Source organism: Phyllobates terribilis, unplaced genomic scaffold (genome assembly GCF_046119375.1).
Source record: "Phyllobates terribilis strain yellow unplaced genomic scaffold, ASM4611937v1 Scaffold_8__6_contigs__length_399053987, whole genome shotgun sequence".
NCBI classification, from domain to species: Eukaryota; Metazoa; Chordata; class Amphibia; order Anura; family Dendrobatidae; genus Phyllobates; species Phyllobates terribilis.
The window spans coordinates 142,193,307-142,215,332 of record NW_027362768.1 but is presented as its reverse complement, the minus strand read 5'-3'; the positions used below and the strand labels follow the sequence as shown (position 1 = coordinate 142,215,332).

At 45.2% G+C, this 22,026-nt stretch overlaps 1 protein-coding gene across 3 annotated transcripts in view; it reads right to left on the bottom strand.

The window, feature by feature from the left end:
• The window catches only part of LOC141156879 (tenascin-R-like), a 746,139-nt gene that overhangs the window by 117,536 nt on the left and 606,577 nt on the right, over nucleotides 1-22,026 (bottom strand). For all 3 annotated transcript variants that reach the window (XM_073643379.1, XM_073643380.1, XM_073643378.1), the window contains one exon: nucleotides 19,905-20,090. In XM_073643379.1, coding sequence (XP_073499480.1) covers nucleotides 19,905-20,090 — 186 coding nt within the window. The remainder of the gene's footprint in view (nucleotides 1-19,904; nucleotides 20,091-22,026) is intronic.

Here is a 22,026-nt window from a genome sequence, read left to right as displayed (position 1 = left end):
GACTCCTCTATCTTATATTATCACATAAAGACAGGCAATATCCCAAATTACTCCTCTCCTGACCTGTCTGCAGCTGTGTTCATCTACCCGGTGATGCTATCCTCTTGGATGTATAGCGGATATAATAGAGTTTCTTATCTCCTCACTTATGTGTGTCTTTTTTATTCTTGTTGCTGGAGACACATTCTCCTGGTCACCGAGGCGTACAGACACATATGAGATTCCCATAAGCAATGTCTTGGTAAAGGCTGTCTAGCAGAAATCACTGAAAAAATAGCACTTTAAATCCCTCTTCTTGTTTTTCGAGCCTCACATTGACCTGTTGCTCTTTAAACTCATGTTTTTGGAGTTCTAATTCTATTTCTTGTGCCTTCTATATGGAGTATTAGATATCCACTACCTCCGGGTACATCAAAAATGTCAAAATTAAGCCTGAAATTAGAGATTACATCCCTGATAGACATGCTATGATGGGTGTTATAATTTAGGTACCGCATTGACAAACCTACAGGTTGCAGTGCGTGCGGCTTTTGGCTCATTCCGTTTTCTTTTTCTACTACTCCTGTTTTGACACTTTGAGGATCTGATCTCTCACTTTCCTTGAGCCGTAGACTTTTCCTCCAAGAAGTCCACTTATAAAAAGTGATATAAATATATGAGAGAGATAGACAGTTAAATTGAGCATCACAATCCATCCGGCATCCAGGCTCTCAAAGAGGTCGTTCTTGAAGAATGGAAAAAGATAAATGTTGCAATATGTCGCCAAATTCTTTATTCCATGCCGAGAAGACTTGGTGATGTCCTTAAAAATCATGGAGGTCAAACAAAATACTAGATGTGGTAGTTTTTGATGTGGGGTGTACTCATTTTTGCATCGACTAATTTGAGTAAAACTGAAGATTTTGTAATGAAAGTTATATAATTACTAGTGATGAGCGAGTATGTTCTGTTAACCCTTTTGAGATTTACGAGCATGCTCGGGTGTTTTCCGAGTATCTTCAGAGTGCTCGGGTGTTATGTTTTAGTTACTCCTTGCTCACATCTTTAACCCTCCGTCACATACAATAGGCCTGACAGGCACATCTCTTTTACTTTCATTTCTCCTTCCTCACCAGATTGTGAGGAAATCCCCTCCCTCCAGGTAGTCTCCTGTCTCTAGCAGCTCTGTGAAACCTCATACCACAGTTGGATTGCAGAGCTTCAGGAGGACAGATATAACTGCGCTAATCTCTCAGGCTCATTGTATGTGAACACGTCACACTCAATAAGGTTGGTATTTTATGTTTTTATTCATCACAATTGTTTATTTAGCTTGTTTTATGAATGTATAGCACAAAGTGTGAGGATATTTCATAGAAATAAGGCAGATTAAAAAAGAAAGTGTGCTGCTCAGGCATATACAGTAGTTCCCTAACAAATATCCCTTCTCTTGCTTCAGATTATCTGCTGAAATGGAGAGGAAAATGTACAATTTATCAAAAAACCTTGATGTTGAGGAAGTAACAAACATGCTGTTAGATGATGCAGACCCCACACTGAATGAGGATTTAGGAGAGGAAAGTGAGATTGATTCTCATGATGAGGTGGAAGTATGTGAAGTGGATTCTGAAACAGAGCAAGATGGTGATAGTGATGAGGATGAAGATGTAGAATCTTATTATATGGGAAAAGATAAAAAAAAAACAATGGAACAAGAAGCCACTCCAGAAAAAACGTAGGGAACCTCAAAACATTATTACTCACCTTCCTGCAGTTATAGGAACTGCAAGTAATGCAAAAACTGCAGTTGAATGCTGGAATAGTTTATTCACAGATGAAATTCTGGACTCTATTGTCACATATACCAACCAATAGATAGACATTATAAAGGACAAGTTCATCTGCAACAGAACCATCAAGGCCACAGATGAAATAGAACTGCATGCTTTTTTTGGATTATTATACCTTGCAGGAGCTTATAGGGCAAATAGACAAAGTTTGGAGGAACTTTGGAGTAAAGATGGGGATGGAGTTGAAAAATTTGGCCTTGTTATGTCCATAAACAGATTCAAGCTTCTAATTCGTTGCCTTCGGTTTGACGACAGAACTACCCGAACCAAACGTAAAACACATGACCGACTTGCTCCAATTCGTGATATATTCCAAAAATTTGTTGAAAACTGTAAAAAAAGCTATTGCCCTGGGGAGAATCTCACTATTGACGAAATGCTCCCTTGTTTTCGTGGTAAATGTACCTTTCGTCAATATATTCCATCAAAGCCTAACAAATATGGAATAAAAATGTATGCCCTTGTTGATGCCAGTAAGACCTACACTTACAACCTGGAAGTTTATGCAGGAAAACAACCAGAAGGTCCTTACTGTGTCAGCAACAAACCCAGTGATGTTGTAAAAAGACTGGCTGAGCCCTTATTTGGATCGGGTCGCAATATAACAGCTGACAATTGGCTTTCAAATTGTGATCTGATTGATTATCTGAAAATGCAGAAGCTTTCATATGTCGGAACTGTAAGAAAAAATAAAAAAGAATTGCCTACACAGTTTGTAAGTGTGAAAGGGAGACAACAGTACAGCAGTATGTTTGCATTCCATAATGGAAAGGTTTTGGTTTCCTATGTACCACAAGCAAAAAAAATTGTACTTCTTCTATCAACACTTCATGATGATGATGCCATCGATCCTGGGACTGAGGCCCAAAAAAACCCGGAGATAATTACATTTTATAATGCAACCAAAGGGTGGTGTTGATACAGCTGATCAGATGTGCCCAACTTTCAACGTCAGCAGAAACACCAAACGCTGGCCAATGGTCATATTTTTTGCTATGTTGAATTTGGGTGGTATAAATTCACAAGTCATTTACCTTGAAAACAAGCTTGAACCACTCCGTAGACGATTCTATCTGAAAAAATTGGCCCTTGAACTAGTGCTTGGTATCCCCTCTCGCCTTCAAGTTCAGCTCAAAAGATTCCGCCCAGAAGAAGATAGTGAAAATTCACCACCTGCACCACCTCCCAAAAGAAGGAGATGCACCACCTGCACCACGGAAAGCGGAATCAGAAGGCTTTCTAATTATGAATGTCACAAATGTCATAATGCAATCTGCCTGACACATGCAAAAATGATGTGTAATTCTTGCTCTTTGCTCTGCAAGTGTAATTTTTCTGGGGAAACTTCAGGATCTAATTCTGATTGAATATGTGTTTAATAGTACTTAAGGTACCTTAAAATTAAGTTTGTTTCCATAAATTTTCTTTGTAGAGTTTTTTGACAGAGTCGAACTGGGGACTATTTGGCGGGAGTTTGGAAATGTTTGTATTTCAGAGTTATTAGTTTTATGTTAAGTAAATGTTTTTTTTTTGCACCTGATTATGTGTAGTCTCTTTTATTACATCCCTATGAAGGTCACTGATCACTTTTAGAGCACTGAAATTGCAAACATTAGATATTATAGGTATTTTTCTAGCCTGCGCCTGACATTCACATTGTATGTGAACTCGTTAGAACCGATATTGTCTGTGACGGAGGGTTAATAAGTGTGAGCAATGCCTAAGAAACAGGCATTCCTTACATGCATTAAAGCTGTCAAACAGTCGCAAATCATGAGCATGGAGTGACTAAAACATAACACCCGTGCACGCTGAAGATACTCGGAAAACACCCGAGCATGCTCGTAAATCTCGAGTAATGAGCATGCTCCCTCATCACTAATTATTACCCTTACTTTCATGTTATGGGTTAAAAAAAAGGTTCTATGAAACTCAGTCTAGTCAAAAAAATTAAAATTGTTCTTGTGTTAAATGAGATATTGATTAAAATCTCACTTTTCAAAGGGGGTGTACTCATTTATGATGAGTAATGTAGATAGATAGATAGATAGATAGATAGATAGATAGATAGATACTGTAAGTCATGCCGCTAAAACAGCTTTGACCTCTTGTAGACTCCACAAGACCTCTGAACGTGTCATGTGGTATCTGGCACTAACACGTTAGCAGCAGAGGTTTTTCCATCTTTGGAGACCATTTTTTTTAACTTAAATGCATGAATTTGGGTTTAAAAATATTTTTTGAAACTGTGTTTCATTTAAAATGTTGCACCGTCTGTCTTGTGTAGTCTAAGTGTTACACCAACTGTTGCTGGTTGCAGAACCCATTGGTGATCTCATTCTGACGAATAGTTTTTAACACTTTTTCTGTCTTTTTTTCTGGGCTCTTCTCAGCTGATTTATGACCACAGACCACATCAAAATTTAATGTCCAGGAAAACAAAGACTGTAAAAGTCAAACGATGCAGAATTTTTAGTGGAACCCAATTGTGCACAAATGATTTTTAGTCTCAAATACATGCATTTAAGTAAGCACAATAAAATTGTCTCCAAAGGTGGACAACCCTTTTAAGTACTGTAAGTTGTGAGGTATGGCCTCTATCAATTTTACTTTTTTTTCACGTCCCATAGATGTTTGATTGTATTGAGATCTGGGGAATTTGGAGGCAAGTCATCACCTTGTACTCTTCGTTAGGTTTCTCAAACCATGTCCAAATAGTTTTTGCAGTATGGCAAGATGCATTATCTTGCCATTAGGGAATACCGTTGCCATAAAGGGGGTACTTTTATCTGTACAATGTTTTGGTAGGTTTCCCAGTAGAACATTGCCAGTACCAGCTCGTGTTCTTCCCATTGTGTCATTTCAGGTAAGTGACACACATGCACCCAGCCATATACATGATGATCGAAAAATTGATTCATCATACGCAGCCACCCTCTTTCATTTCTCCAAGGTCCAGGTCTGACGCTCAGTGAGAACTATACCAATTTGTATGAGATGGAAAAAGCATTTACTGTATTAAGTACTCTTTCCTTAAAGGGGTTGTAACATTCTTCTTTCTTCAGGAGCATATGGCTCCTCTGCCTTCTGGTGTCCTGCTTGATGGGGATGGTTGTGTGACGCCCTGCTGCTCATTGGTGCCACAGATCCTGGAGGGGTGCATGGACGGATTCCTCCACAAGAGGCCCTCATAGCATTCATACACCTTCACCTTCCAACTCAGACCACCAGAGGGAGCCCGGAGAGGGATATAAAAAGGGAAGGTGGAGTTAGGCAGTGCAGTCTAAGTCTGGAGTCCACAGAGAGTGAAGTCTGTGAGAAAGTCAGTCCAGCCCAGACTCAGGGAGCTCAGGTTAGTGAGCCTAAGGCGTACTGACGCCATAAGAGCGGTGAAGAGTAGCGAGGCCTACTGCCAGTGTGAAGCCTAGTGAGGGCCCCGAGTGAGGCGAAAGGCAAGTGGAGTAAGCGAGCTACATAGGGGGCAGAGGAGCTTAGCCAGCTCACCCCACAAGCATTTACTGGACACCGGGTCCGTGTCTGCAGGGATCCCTAAGGCCCAGCAGAAACAACCGGAACCCCTGGCAAACTACATGTCCCAGGAACACCTAAAGCTGACTTTTATACCAGGGTCAGGAGTCATTGAGGCCCAAGAGACCGGGGAGTGTGATCTCCAACAGAAGGCCCTACCACCAGGTCAGCCGGTGCAAGACAGACACCAAGTTAGGCCTAGCTCCAGGCAGATCATAAACTTATCAGGAAAAGGCAAGAAACAGGAGGCCCCACACCCGCTCACTGGGGAGAGTCCTGAAATGCACCCTTCACCCTACAGTGCCCTGGATCATGCCTGAAACACCACCAGTAAAGGTACTGAAGTGAACTGTTGTGAGTGTGCCTATTCTTGTCCGACCCAGCTGGATCCCCTCTGTCCTGCATCCCTTCTCCTACGCAGCCCTGAGGCCCCGCTCCACCTGTGGGGAGCCACACCAACTAAGCTGCCAAATCACCGGCCTCAGAGGACTGTAGCAGCGCTGGTGATCCTCACCAGAAACCACGGGTGACGTCACGAACAATTTCCCCTTTCCCATACACCTTTCCCCCATTCCTTGCTTTTTTTTAAGAGTGACCCCAAGGTACGGGCCCGGGAGTCGGCCACCGCAGCATCCCCCAAAACTAACAACAAGGCCCGGGCGCCAAGTCGTCCCCAATCCCCAGGGCGCATCATCTCTTCCTGGCGTCACAAACAGGATTCCGTGCCCGCTGTAACGACGGAGTGTTGTGCCCGTTGCCACCGGGTACTGTGCGCCTTTAATTAGAACTGTGCATTTAACTGTGGCGAAGATCGCTGCCATTGTTGTGCCACCGAGCAGGAAGAAGGGCGTAACCGCGGGAAACTGAGAGGCGTAGCTGCTGAAGCGCGCGAAACCCTGGACACGCCCCACGCCTCGACGTCAAACCAGGAAGTGCCAGGTCCATGAAGGAGCGCCGTTGAACGCTCTGACGTAGGACGCAAGCAGCGCAAGGTCCTGAAGAAGACCGTCACCTGCGGAGCTGCGGCCTACCAGAAGAAAAGCAAAGAAGGTAGGCCACGGTTCGCTAGGGGGGTGCCAGAATGTCAGAAGAACAGCACAACGCCGGAGTACCGGTTAACTGCCCTGATGTTCAACCCGTGCTCAGCGCCGAGCAGGCCGAAGCAGCCGCTCCACCAGCAGGGCTTGTAACCCCTGTCATACCCATGGCCCTACCGTACATCCCTGGAGCGCAGTGGATCCCCCAGTACAGCGGCAAACCAGATTCCCTGTCTGGATTTAAAAGGAAAATATGCGGTATACTGGACATGTACTCTATGACAGACAAGCAAAGAGCCGCTGTTGTATTGGGACAATTGACTGGTGCTGCGGAGCGAGAAGTAGAAACCTGGTCGGCCGCAGACCAGGAGTCAGTGTCCACAATCTTCAAAAAGTTACAGACTGTCTTTGAGAATCGTACTGAGACAGACCTCTGGATGAGGTTCTACAACTGCTCTCAGCAACCGGAAGACAGTGTTCGGGACTATGCCTGGCGTTTACAAGGGGCCCTGCGAGCTCTGAAACTGGTTAGTCCAACCAGCATCGATAATGAAAATAAAATGCTGAAGGAACAGTTTATTCGGGGACTGAGGTCCCAAGAGGAGAGCAGGACTGTGCGTTGGTGGTCCCTAGATGATCCAGATGCCACCTTTGACACCCTTAAGGACATGGCTTTAAAAGGACTGCAGCCCCTGGAAACAACTGCTATTCAATGTTACCAGGGTGGGGCCGCCCCAGTGCCTGCAGCGTCCACCTATTCCCCGGTGGGTGCTGAAGCCAAGGTTCCAGCAACGTCCCCTAGTGAGCTGGACAGCCTGCGCTCTGAAGTGCGTCAGTTGAGCAAAACCCTGACCACTGTACTGAGTGCCCTGCAGCTGCGGATGGAGCCCGAGGAGAAAGGAAGGATCCTGCTAGCCGACAGCCCTGAGGATGCCCCCAGGATGAGAAGGAGGAGGAGGACAACACCACCCCCTGGGAGGAGCAGCGACCAACGCCGCCCGCCGAGGGACCCTGTCTGCCACCACTGCCACAAGACAGGTCATGCCGTCCAGAGCTGTCCTTTAAACGAGCAAACCCTGGGGCCGAGGGCCGACACCCAGGAGTAGACCCCCCAGGCCCATCAAACTGGTGCCGCAGGTTCGTGGGAGGAAGACCTTTCCTGTCCATTGTGCTGGACGGCATTGCGACACCCGCTCTGCTGGACACAGGATCTCAGGTAATCATCATGCCTGATGTCCTCTACAAGAGGTTCTGGTCCATAGACGAACTTCACCCACCAGATCCAAATCTTTACGTTTATGCCTCAAACGGCCTCCCCCTTAACCTAGTTGGGGTTAAGAATGTGGCAGTAAAGGTGGGAAGAGTGGAACTGAAGGACCAGGGACTAATTGTGGTAGAGACTAATCCTGATGATACAGAACTGTATATGGTACTTGGCACTAATATTGTTAGTAACTGTTTGGGAGAAGTGTTGTTCTTGCTCCAACAGATAGCTGACACTGCCAGACCAGGGCAGAGAAGGGCGCTCCAGAAAGAAATCCAAGCCCTTATGTACCAGCAACAGGTAAAGCTAACCGGCGGTGAAATTGGTAATGTACGGGTGACAGACCCGGTACTCATTGTGATTCCCCCGATGAGTGAAATGCTGATTTGGTGTAGAGCAGAAATAGGTCTCAAAGGACGGAGCTACCAGGCGGTAGTAGAGCCCCTTAGCTCGGAACATAGGCCTACACTCTTGACTGCCAGAGGGGTAGTGGATGTACGCAATGGTAGGGTGCCCGTACGCCTCCTAAACTATGGGGAGGACGAGGAAAGATTACTACGCTACGCCACTGTTGCCAAATTGTACACAGTAAATAACAACTCCATACATACGGCGGAGTCCTTAACCTCACCAGATGAAGTGGAGGATAATGACCCGGCAACCCAGGTGGAGGATTGGTGTCAACAGCTCCATGTTGGGACAGACACCACTCCTGTCCATCAGAAGCAGGGTGTACACCGGGTGGTTCAAGAATACGAGCAGGTATTCAGTAAGCACCCACTTGACTTTGGGAGGATGAAGGGGGTTCAACACCATATCCCCACAGGCGACCATCCACCCATCAAGGAACGTTACAGGCCTATACCACCAGCACACTACCAGAAGGCGAAGGAGATGTTGCACGAAATGAAGAAGGCAGGGGTAGTAAGGGATAGTTGTAGTCCCTGGGCAGCTCCCCTAGTTCTAGTCAGGAAAAAGGACGGAAGCATGAGAATGTGTGTTGATTACAGACAAGTAAATCGCATTACACATAAAGATGCATACCCTTTACCCCGTAAAGAGGAATCCCTGGCTGCCTTAAAGTCTGCAAATTACTTCTCCACCTTTGACCTCACTAGTGGGTACTGGCAAGTAGCTGTTGCTGAGGAGGATCAGGAGAAGACGGCCTTTACCACCCCGATGGGACTCTGCGAGTTCAATAGTATGCCGTTCAGACCCTGCAACGCCCCTGGAATGTTCCAGAGATTGATGGAGTGCTGCCTGGGACACCGCAACTTCGAGACTGCACTACTATACCTGGATGACGTGATAGTGTACTCCAAAACGTATGAGGACCACTTGAAGCACCTGGTGGAGGTATTTAGTCGCTGTCCCGGTATGGGATGAAGCTGAAGCCCTCAAAGTGTCACCTGCTCAAGCGAAAGGTACAGTACCTGGGACACATCGTTAGTCCAGAGGGAGTAGCACCAGACCCGGAGAAGGCCATCCAGAAATGGCCAGAGCCAAAGAGCCTCAAGGAGGTACATCAGTTCCTGGGACTAGTCGGGTATTACCGAGGTTTGTAAAGGACTATACCAAGAAAGCGGCGCCTCTGCAAGACCTCCTGGTAGGACAGTCTCCCAGAGGCAGAAATCCCCCGTTCCAGTGGGGTAAGGAGCAAGCTGAATCCTTCGAGGAGATAAAGGGGATCCTGACCGGCGAAGAGATCCTAGCCTACCCTGACTACAGCCAACCGTTCCTGCTGTACACTGATGCCAGCAACGAAGGATTAGGAGCTGTACTGAGTCAGAAGCCAAATGGCAAAGAAAAGGTGATCGCCTATGCAAGCAGGAAGCTCCGCCCGACCGAGAGGAACCCAGAGAACTATAGCAGCTTCAAGTTGGAGTTCCTGGCCCTGGTCTGGGCCATCACTGAGCAGTTCAAGCACTATCTAGCCTCCAGTAAGTTCACTACCTTCACTGATAACAACCCCTTGACTCATCTAGCAACAGCCAAGCTAGGAGCCATGGAGCAACGATGGATGGCTCGGCTGTCAAACTACCAATTCACTATTAAGTACCGGGCGGGCCGCAAGAACGCCAACACTGATGCCCTGTACAGGATGCCTCGCTAGTCGGACACTGAAGAAGAAGTGGATGACCTGGAGGAGATTGAACTACCTGACTTTCATCGGAATGGAGTGGTCCACGAGCAATGAGCCTCACCACAGCTGGATGGAGACCCAGGACAGCGACCCGGTTGTCACCGTATCAAGGAGCTGATAACCCAGGAAGGTTCCTCCCTGGAGAAAGACGCATCTCTACAAGCCAAGCAGCTGTGGAATGAGAAGAGCCGGCTGTTCATCTATAGAGAGAAGCTGTGCCGGAGGTACGTCAACCCCAAAACCCAAGAGATGGTATGGCAGATAGTGGTACCCAAGACAGACATCCAGATGGTGTTGGAAGCCTACCACGATCAGGCGGGGCACTTTGGCTGGAAGATGCTAGAAACCCTGCTGAAGTGTCGGTTTTATTGGGTAGGAATGCGCAGTTCCATTGAAAGGTGGTGCCGGAATTGTGGACCCTGTAGCCTCAGAAGAAAAGACTACAGCAGCCAGAAGGCACCCCTGCAACCCATCAAGACAACTCGACCCTTGGAGATCGTGGCCCTGGATCATGTCAAGCTGTCACCCAGCAGGTCAGGATATTCCTATGCTCTGACCATGGTGGATCACTACTCCCAGTTCCTGGTGGTCGCCCCCGTCAAGGATCTGACGGCAGAAACTGCGGCGAAGACGTTTCAGGCGTACTTCTGCAGGCCCCATGGATACCCGGAGCAGGTGTTGACAGATCAAGGCTCAGCCTTTGAAGCCAAATTGTTCAAGGAGTTCTGCCATCTGTACGCGTGTAAAAAGATCTGGACTACACCGTACCACCCCCAAACCAACGGTATCTGTGAAAAGATGAATAACATCGTCATCGACCTGCTGAAGACCTTACCACTAGAGGAGAGAAATCAGTGGCCAGACCTACTACCTGACTTGGTAGATCTGTACAACCACATACCTGTGAGTTCCACCAATTGTACTCCAGCATATCTCATGCGAGCAAGACCGGGAAGTTGCCCATGGACCTGGAGCTTGGTGTAGGAGAACCAGAAGCAGATATGTCCACTGAGGACTGGGACACGACCAGAAAGGAGCAGTACAGAAGAGTACAGGCCTGTGTCGAAGACAGTCTCACTCGGGTAAGGGACAAGCAGGAAGCCCACTACAATAAAAGTGCGCCCGCAGAACCCTTCACACCAGGAGAAGTGGTGTTAAAGAGGAAAAGGAGAAACCACAAACTTGATTACCAGTGGGAGAGAGAACCTTACACGGTGTTAAATTCAAGATTCGAGGGAAGAGTGCCAGGGAGGCTAGTCCTGATCTGGCACACCCCAATAAGTTTGCAAAGTTGGCAGATGAGGGGAGTGATGGTACAGGGCTAGCACTACTGCAGCAAGGCATGTCCCCTGAAAGCCGGAGGAGTGTCAGCTCCAATAAAGAGGGAAATAGGAGAGTATGGCAGGCAAGGCAGGTGCTGGTAGTGGGGGACTCAATTATTAGAGGAACAGATAGGGAAATCTGTCACAAAGACAGGGATCGTCGAACAGTGTGCTGCCTACATGGCGCTCGAGTCCGGCACATCGCTGATCGGGTTGACAGATTACTGGGAGGGGCTGGTGAGGACCCAGCGGTCATGGTGCACATTGGCACAAATGACAAAGTTAGAGGTAGGTGGAAGGTCCTTACAGATGATTTCAGGGAATTAGGCTGCAAGCTGAAAGCAAGGACCTCCAAGGTGGTATTCTCTGAAATACTACCGGTACCACGTGCCACGCCAGAGAGGCAACAGGAGATTAGGGAGATAAATAAGTGGCTCAAGAACTGGTGTAGGAAGGAGGGATTTGGGTTCCTGGAGAACTGGGCCGACTTCTCAGTTGGCTACAGACTCTACGCTAGGGACCGGCTGCACCTTAATGGGGAGGGTGCAGCTGTGCTGGGGGAGAAAATGGCTAGAAGGTTGGAGGAGTGTTTAAACTAGGGATTGGGGGGGAGGGTATTCATTTTATAGGTGGGGAAGATAGTGCAGATAGTGACCTGGGCACAAATAAAGAAATTGGGGGTGGGGTTAGAACAGTCAATAAAGTAAGAAGGAATAGAGGTACAGAGAGATACATAAAATGCATGTACACTAATGCCAGAAGCCTCACCAACAAAATGGAGGAATTAGAATTAATTTTGTTGGAAAATAATTATGACATGGTAGGGATATCTGAGACGTGGCTGGGCGAGAGCCATGACTGGGCAGTTAATTTACAGGGCTATAGTCTGTTCAGAAATGACCATACAAACAAGCGAGGGGGGGGTGTGTGTTTATATGTAAAATCATCCTTAAAACCTGTCTTGCGGGAGGATATATGTGAATCTAATGAAAATGTAGAGTCCCTGTGGGTGGAGATAAGGGGAGGGGGAAAAAATAATAAATTACTGATAGGAGTTTGTTATAAGTCTCCAAAAATAATGGAAGTAGCGGAGAATATCCTCGTAAAGCAAATAGATGAAGCAGCGACTCAAGGAGAAGTCATTATTATGGGAGACTTCAACTACCCTGAAATACATTGGGGGACAGAAACATGTAGTTCAAGCAAAGGAAATAGGTTTTTGACTACTATGAGAGACAATTACCTTTCACAACTGGTTCAGGACCCAACAAGAAGGGGGGCACTGCTAGACCTAATATTAACCAATAGGCCAGACCGCATATCAAATATACGAGTTGGGGGTCACTTGGGTAATAGTGATCACAAAATAATACGTTTTCATGTAACCATTAATAAGATGTGTAGTAGAGGGGTTACAAGGACACTAAACTTCAGGAAGGCAAATTTCCAACGGTTAAGAGATGATCTTAGTGCAATAAACTGGAACGATATCCTGAGACATAAAACTACACAAAGCAAATGGGAGACATTTATTAACATCCTGAATAGAACCTGTGTACAATATATACCCTATGGGAATAAACATGCTAGAAATAGGAGGAAACCACTATGGCTAAATAGAGCTGTAAGGGGCGCAATAAGTGACAAAAAGAAAGCATTTAGAGAACTAAAGCAAGTAGGTAATGATGAGGCATTAAATAAATATAGAAAATTAAATAAATTATGTAAAAACCAAATCAAGGCAGCAAAGATTGAGACAGAGAGAATCATTGCCAGAGAAAGTAAAAATAACCCCAAAATATTCTTTAACTACATAAATAGTAAAAAACTAAAAAATGATAGTGTTGGCCCCCTTAAAAATAGTCTGGGTGAAATGGTGGATGAGGATGAGGCAAAAGCCAATATGCTAAATGATTTTTTTTCAACCGTATTTACACAAGAAAATCGCATGACAGAAAACATGATTAGTGATAACAAAAATTCTCCAGTAAATGTCACTTGCTTAACCCAGCAGGAAGTACGGCGGCGTCTAAAAATCACTAAAGTTGACAAATCCCCGGGCCCGGATGGGATACACCCGCGAGTACTGCAGGAATTAAGTAACGTCATAGATAGACCATTATTTTTAATCTTTAAAGATTCCACAATAACAGGGTCTGTACCACAGGACTGGCGTATAGCAAGTGTGATGCCAATATTCAAAAAGGGGACAAAAACTGAACTTGGAAATTATAGGCCGGTAAGCTTAACCTCTACTGTGGGTAAAATCTTGGAGGGTTTCCTAAGAGATGCTATACTAGAGTATCTGAAGAAGAATAACCTCATGACCCAATATCAACATGGGTTTACGAGGGACCGTTCCTGTCAAACTAATCTGATCAGTTTTTATAAGGAGGCAAGTTCTGGACTGGACCAAGGAAATGCAGTGGATGTTGTGTATATGGACTTTTCAAAAGCTTTTGATACGGTTCCACACAAAAGGTTGATACATAAAATGAGAACAATGGGGATAGGGGAAAATATATGCATGTGGGTTAAGAATTGGCTCAGTGATAGGAAAAAAAGGGTGGTTATTAATGGAAAACACTCAGACTGGGTCTCAGTTAACAGTGGGGTACCACAGGGGTCAGTATTGGGCCCCCTTCTTTTTAACATATTTATTAATGACCTTGTAGGGGGCATACAGAGTAATATTTCAATATTTGCAGATGACACTAAACTCTGCAGGGTAATCAATACAGAGGAGGACAATTTTATATTACTGGAGGATCTATGTAAACTAGAAGCTTGGGCTGATAAATGGCAAATGAACTTTAATGGGGATAAATGTAAGGTAATGCACTTGGGCAAAGGAAATAAAATGTATAATTATATGCTTAATTGTAAAACACTGGGCAAAACTGTATCTGAAAAAGACCTGGGTGTATTGGTGGACGACAAGCTCACGTTTATTGCCCAGTGTCAGGCTGCTGCTGCAAAGGCAAATAAAATAATGGGATGCATTAAAAGAGGCATAGATGCTCATGAGGAGAACATAATTTTACCTCTATACAAGTCATTAGTGCGACCACACTTAGAATACTGTGTACAGTTCTGGTCTCCGGTGTATAAGAAAGACATAGCTGAACTAGAGCGGGTGCAGAGAAGAGCTACCAAGGTTATTAGAGGACTGGGGGGTCTGCAATACCAAGACAGGTTATTACACTTGGGGTTATTTACTGTGGAAAAAAGAAGGCTTAGGGGTGATCTTATTACTATGTACAAGTATATGAGGGGACAGTACAAAGACCTTTCTACTGATCTTTTTACTCTGAGGCCTGAGACGGGGACAAGGGGGCATCTTCTACATCTGGAGGAAAGAAGGTTTAATCATAATCACAGACGGGGATTCTTTACTGTAAGAGTAGTGAGACTATGGAACTCTCTGCCGCATGATGTTGTAATGAGTGATTCACTGTTAAAATTTAAGAAGGGCATGGATGCCTTTCTTGAAAAGTATAATATTACAGGTTATAAATACTAGATTCCTTGATAGGGCGTTGATCCAGGGAACTAGTCTGATTGTTGTATGGAGTCGGGAAGGAATTTTTTTCCCCAATGTGGAGCTTAGTGTTTGCCACATGTTTTTTTTTTGCCTTCCTCTGGATCAACAAGTTAGGCTATGGGTTGAACTAGATGGACTTAGTCTTCCTTCAACCTTAAAAACTATGTTACTATGTTACTATGATAATAGGAAGACCTGCCTAATTAGTAGAGACGGAGGAAGATCGACTGCAACAGTGTCTAGAGACCATCTGAAGTTGTGTCCAGACCTGCTAAAGCCCCAAGAAGAAGTGCCTCTCACCGTACCGGAGGAGCCTAAAGAAGCAGTACTCCATACTGACTTAGGAGATTGGCCTCAACTAGGAGGAGCAGTAATAATCCCTGTGATCCACTTCTTTCAAAAGCCAGGAGACCCACCACAGCAAGTAGAACCTGTAAGTGCTTCAGAAGAGCCTGCTCAAGAAGAATCCCCGGAAGAAGGATCCCCGGTTGGAGCAGAGCAAGAAGGCCCAGCCAATGGTATACTTGCCAGTCCTGTATAGAGGTTAAGGCAACCCTGCAGTTCCCCAACACTTATAACTGAATGGGAAGTAGTGCAAATACAAGTGCCTCACGCATCCCAGTACCGCATAAGTCGACACGTAGCACACGAGGTCAGACCCCTGTCAGATACAGAGAATAAAGAAGGAAACTCTGATAGTGTATATAGTTTCCCTTGGGGTATTATATTGTGTATTTTCCTGTATATGTATTTATTAACTTGTGTTTTGCCTTATAATGGACAATCTAAGTGAAATGGACACTTTCCCTTGTTGCCTTTAGTTACCTGTAAGGGAACATAAAGAACTTTGTGGCTGAGGACTATGTGCAGCCCAAAAACTGTTTTCTGTAAATAATTGCACTCCCTGGAGTGCCCCTTTAGGTGACCTCAGAACAAAATCCTGTCTGGTGGGGCACAAACGGAGGTCCAACTCGGGATCGCCATGCCCTGCAGCCACCCCAGGGCCTACGTGGAGGGTTTGCTTTGGACAGGTCCCTCAAGCTACCAAGTACTCTACCCTGTGAGATGGACATCCTGTCGGGGAACCTCACCGGAAGAGACTTGAATTCTGAGGTTGCTTATCGAATTTTACATATATATTTATTATTTATAATGTCTTATATGTAACGTTTAAGCAAAGTGCCTCCCATAAAGGGAAGAGTTATTGGTATTGTTTTTATAAAAAGTACTTCAGTCTGGGAGTACTGAGCTTTGCTAGGGGGGAATGTGGCGCCCTGCTGCGCATTGGTGCCACAGATCCTGGAGGGGTGCATGGACGGATTTCTCCACAAGAAGCCCTCATAGCATTCACACACCTTCACCTTCCACCTCAGACCACCAGAGGGAGCCCGGATAGGGATATAAAAAGGGAAGGTGGAGCTAGGCAGTGCAGTCTAAGTCTGGAGTCCACAGAGAGTGAAGTCTGTGAGAAAGTAAGTCCAGCCCAGACTCAGGGAGCTCAGGTTAGTGAGCCTAAGGCGTGCCGACGCCATAAGAGCGGTGAAGAGTAGTGAGGCCTACTGCCAGTGTGAAGCCTAGTGAGGGCCCCGAGCGAGGCCGAAGGCAAGTGGAGTAAGCGAGCTACATAGGGGGCAGAGGAGCTTAGCCAGCTCACCCCACAAGCATTTACCAGACACCGGGTCTGCGTCTGCAGGGATCCCTAAGGCCTAGCAGAAACAACCAGAACCCCTGGCAAACTACATGTCCCAGGAACACCTAAAGCTGACTGTTATACCAGGGTCAGGAGTCACTGAGGCCCAAGAGACCGGGGAGTGTGATCTCCAACAGAAGGCCCTATCACCAGGTCAGCCGGTGCAAGACAGACACCAAGTTAGGCCTAGCTCTAGGCAGGTCATAAACTTATCAGGAAAAGGCAAGAAACAGGAGGCCCCACACCCGCTCACTGGGGTGAGTACTGAAATGCACCCTTCACCCTACAGTGCCCTGGATCGTGCCTGAAACACCACCAGTAAAGGTACTGAAGTGAACTGTTGTGAGTGTGCCTATTCTTCTTCCGAGCCGGCTGGGTCCCCTCTGTCCTGCATCCCTTCTCCTACGCAGCCCTGAGGCCCCGCTCCACCTGTGGGGAGCCACACCAACTAAGCTGCCTGATCACCGGCCTCAGAGGACTGAAGCAGCGCTGGTGATCCTCACCAGACACCACGGGTGGCGTCACGAACAATTTCCCCTTTCCCATACACCTTTCCCCCATTCCTTGCTTTTTTTTAAGAGTGACCCCAGGGTACGGGCCTGGGAGCCGACCACCGCGGCATCCCCCAAACTAACAACAAGGCTCGGGCGCTGAGTTGTCCCCATCCCCTGGGCGCGTCAGTTGCACTCTGGAAGATTGACAGTTTTGACCAGCGGCATGGTCGCAACAGCTGCTCTTAACTGTGCACTCTCTCATACTGTTAACAGAGGTAACGTTACCTTTGCAGCATAGGAGAACTGCCAGGGCATCAAAGATGGCCAAATTGCAGGCTTGAAAGCATGGAGGAAGCACGCTCTCCAAGCTTAGGAAACTTACATTTCTGATAGGTGGTCAGTTGAGAACGGAGAGTATTTTTAAGAAGAGGAAAATTGCAAAGTTGAATATTTAAACCAGCACTTTGCAATTATGCTTATTTAGTAAGACAACCCCTAAGAGTATTGCGACACCTTTTATGATTTCCCATGCTATTTCTCAAGGGACCAGGAATTTGGATTGGATCAGTTTGCTGTAGAGTGAATTAAATATTTTGACAGCACGGAGTACATGCATCTATATAACTTTGCATTGCTATAGTCTGAAATCATTACTGGGATCACCCACGCCCCAAACCAAGTATCAAGATAAAAAGCCCTTGGCTATAACTTCACATTACAAAAATCAGAGGTGTAATCAGGCAAAGGACGTTTGGTGTAAAAACACTCCAAAAAGTAACCACACAGCTGGACATAGCTGTTCCATAATTATACTCGCTGACCCAAATATCTGGTACTCAGAACTCAGACCCTTAACAGAAAATAAGCCCAGACTCAAGCTGGGAGTGAGCGTTGCACTGTGTATGATTGCTCCACAGATCTCAAGGGTATATATGTCAGGGGATACTTATGTGTGATGCTCGGAAGTTTGTGGTCTGATTTTCGTTCTGAAAAGTTAAAGTAATAATAATATAAAGGGAAAATCATTTCTAATGAATTCACTGTGACATTGAATCTACACTATGGTATAAATTATCTGAGATTACCCAGGATTCAGTGAATTACATCACCTGTATTAAATTGTGCCATCATCTCTAGCAAGATTTTACGGCAAACTTACTAGCTATATGTGCGCCAGGTTGGACGGCACAAGTTTTCATAAGTTTTCAGAAGTTGGATCGCTAACTCTGATGATCCAGGGCAGTGCACGAACCCCGGACTTCTGGTGCTCCAGATCTATAGGCAAGCTTCACTTTGAACTGTACTGGAATCTTCATCACACTGATACAATTGGATAATGTGACAGAGCAGGAAGTCTTAGGCTTCCATCCCCACCATCCTCCAACCTTCATGCTGCTGTATGCCTATGGTCTACAAGACGTCAGCATCCCACATTGATGTCACCGCATTGTGCCATCTATGTCAGTCACTCTATGCGCTGGAGAAAACAGGACTAAGTCACACAAATTAGCAGAGTATTAACTTATTTTTTTGCAAGGAGTGACAGTGGTGGTATTATTAGTTTTGTAATGGCACTCAACGGCCATCATTACTTTTTAAGGAGGGAACTAAGGGGGAAAGGAGGCATTCAGGGGTCATTATTTGTTTTAAGAGGGCACTCAAGGGGAAGGAACAAAAATTACTAAAATTGGCTAAAAAATAAAATCTAAAAGCAACTGATCTCCCTCCGATCCTATCCCAACAGAGTCTGGTCCATCACCAAACTGTACTTCCAGCTCCAGCAATGGTGTATCAATTCAGGGGTGTGTAACTCCTACAGGCTTTCATTGGCTGCAGTGGTCTCATGTCCATGAGTCGGGAGGTAATCACTACATAAGAAAGTAAAGACCAGGCACCACGGAGGATCAGTGATGGGTATTGTTTCTTTAATGTATGCAAACCATTCTAAGGCCCCGATTCATCAAAGTGTTCATGACAGAATTCAAATGTCTCAAAATTTTTGCTCAACTTTGTGTTAAACAAAAAGTTTATGACTTTTGAAAAATTTCACTCCAGTTTTAGCCAACTATGCCAAAGTGGGCAGAACTTGGGTGGAAAAAGGAGTGTAACAATGCCCACCTGACAAATTAATTAAAATTTGTGGCGTACTTTATGCCTGAAATGTTACTGCTGTTCCATGTTGGAATAACATTTCTGTCTATGCACACGGAGGTGCATGCCAGTGATAAGTTGCCCCTAATTACTAATTAAGTGATGTGTGCCTATTAATGAATTTGGCATATCTTACAAAATGCCAACTTTAACGAATTGTGCCTTACGTCTTGTCGCAAAAAGAAAAATGTTACTTGGATGGACAAACTTTTGAATAGCAATGAAAAGCGAAGTGACAATCCCAATGAGCGCCACTGCCGTTCCTGTTTGTTGCCTGCTACATTTACCAAAATATACAAATATAAAAGCTGATAAATACAGTTTCCAAAAACTTCTCTCAGCAGTGCGCTTCTGAATTGTCTCTTTTAGTGTGCTGCAAATTAACAGAAGGACATTGCAGCCAGAGCCAGTATACTATCCGGGGGCAAGTGCAGATCCAATTCTCTGCAATTCTCTAGCATTTCTCTGGATCCTGCTTCACCCCCTTAGGACCTGTACTAGGCACAGCTTGTTTTTTTTTTTTTACTGAATTTTCTTTTAATGATTATCACGGCCAATAAACCTATTAGAATTAAGAGTACTAAAGTGCACGTCTGGTGCAATGTGTTAATGCTGGTTTTGACCTAGCGTTGTACTGGGAAGCTTGCACTGGATGTCTTCCAGAATAACAGCAGGACTGGAGGCTGCCCAGTATTAATGAAGTAGAGAGCACTTTATAGCTTTGCAGTTCGTCCTTAGCATTTATATGTTTTGCATTCTGACAAGTTCCGTAAATGCATATATCAGGGGGGATGATAGAAGACGCAACCATATCAATGCATTACCACTTTTTGGGTTGTGACTCAGTTTAGTGGTTTTATCCGGAAAGTATATCCAACCATTCAATGTGACTTTATACTAACCTGTAAGTGTGGCTTTTGTGGTCTGGCCACCATTTCGTGGCACCCTCAGTTCATGGTACTGATCTCCCGCCAAGGTGCTGAATACCACTCGGTACCCCTCACCCTCGGCATCACTGTTATCCCAATCCAGTTCTAAAGTCGATGATCCCCGAGATGTAACCCGCAGATTTTTGGGTGCGTCAAGTTCTACGGGAAAAAGAAATGATGGAAATAATTGAATGCATACAGACATATTTGCCAACATTGAACTAAAAAAACAAATATATTATTCACAATTATTCTTATAAATTCTTATATATAAAAGAGGACATGAAAACGCCATTGCTTTAGATCGACTTCATCAAGTGCCGATCGTTGACCACTTTCTACCAGTGAATTGAGTCTGCAAATAGAGTATTTGGGAGTCTAAAAAGTTAGTGAAACTGTGTAGTATTTTTTGTTATATTGTCAAAGCTTTGTATAATGAAAATCGTGGTAAGGCTGGGGACACAAGACGTTTTATCTTGATCCAAGAAAAACAGTCTGATTATGCTGATCAGACTCTGATCAGAGTAGGACCGATTTTCTTGGAAGTGGAGAGAAAAAGTTTCTTCAACTTCTCCATTTTGACCTCCCTTTTTTCACAAGCCCATAGTTATGAATGGGTGAGTGCCATCCAATTTTTGGATGCAACTTGTGCATGCTGCGATTTTTTTTTCTCGGGTCTAGGAAAAAAATCGGACACGTACACAGCCTCATAGAATAACATGGGGGCGAGTGCTATCCATCAAAACTGATTTAAACGGCCATGTACACAAGCCCTAAAAGTGACAAAAATGTCTCATAAAGAGAATCAGAAGTACTTTTCTAAAAAAAATTATACTTTAAACGAGACTGTATGAAAGGAGGCACTGTTTGCGCGTGTATCTCTTCTAGTATCTAGTAGTTCAGGTTTTTTTGGGGCACTTGGTTGATAGTATTGTTTTTAGGACCACTCTAACATGCTCATAATTAGTGATGTGCGTGCATGCTCGCCACTCGAGTGACATTGGGGTGCTCGGGTGTGTATCGACAATCGTGGGTGCTGGGGTGCCATTCTCGAGTCCCCGGGGATTGCCTGCCATACACGGTAATGCTAAAGCCAACATGGCTACAACATTACGATGTATAGCAGGCAATCCCCAATCCCCGCATGTTTAATGGCTGTATAACAGCAGCAAAACATGCGAGGCGGAGATTTGAGCATGGCACTTGAGTACCCAAGATACTCGATACGTACCCAAGCACCCCGATGTCACTCGAGTGGCGAGCTTGCTCGCAAATCACTAATTATGAGTGTGTTAGAGTGGTCCTACAAACAATACTATAATGGGGGCACTTCTGCTGATGGGTTTGGTTTTACCAACAAAAAAATGCCCATTGCATCTGAATCTGATCTTTACTAGGATTCTTCTGGCAGTCCTCCTAGTTGCACACTTCAATGACTTTATTTGCACAACATGATGGCACCATCTAAATCGATAATGATAATGCTAATTATAATAGTAGTAGTGACTGTGCAGAGGTTAACGCTTCACAAATTTTTAAGAGGAAATTTGAGACAGCTAATGAATAGATCAATGGCCGGCAGTGCAGCCTGGAGAATGCAGACTATTCATTGACAGGACTTCCAGGGAAATGATCCGAGCACAGCTCTCCTGTAATGGGGCTTTAAGCAGATGTCAGCATTAGAGATGAGCGTTGTTCTACTCGAACTGTTCGCCAATCTCAAATTCGAGCTGTTTTGGGCGGTGTTCGAGCCGTTCGGCGAACACGAACAATTTGAGAAAAATTCGGCTGTTCGAGGTTATGTTCGATAACTGTTCGTGCACCAAAATCATAACTGGATTTTTTCTCAGTAATGATGAAAATTAATGTTAATACGCAGTTTGAGTGTACATCGGGGTGGGGGGAGGGGCAGGGGATGGATCTCTGCAGGAACAATGAAGATCTCCATTTTTTTTTCTCTTTCCCGCATTTACAGTGGGGAGGTGCAATCTGTCAGCCTATCAGCAGCGCACACACGGAGCGAAGTGCTTTTTTTCACACAAGCAAGGGCATGTGTCATTGGCAGTGTATGTCACATGTCCTTGCCCTATAAGAC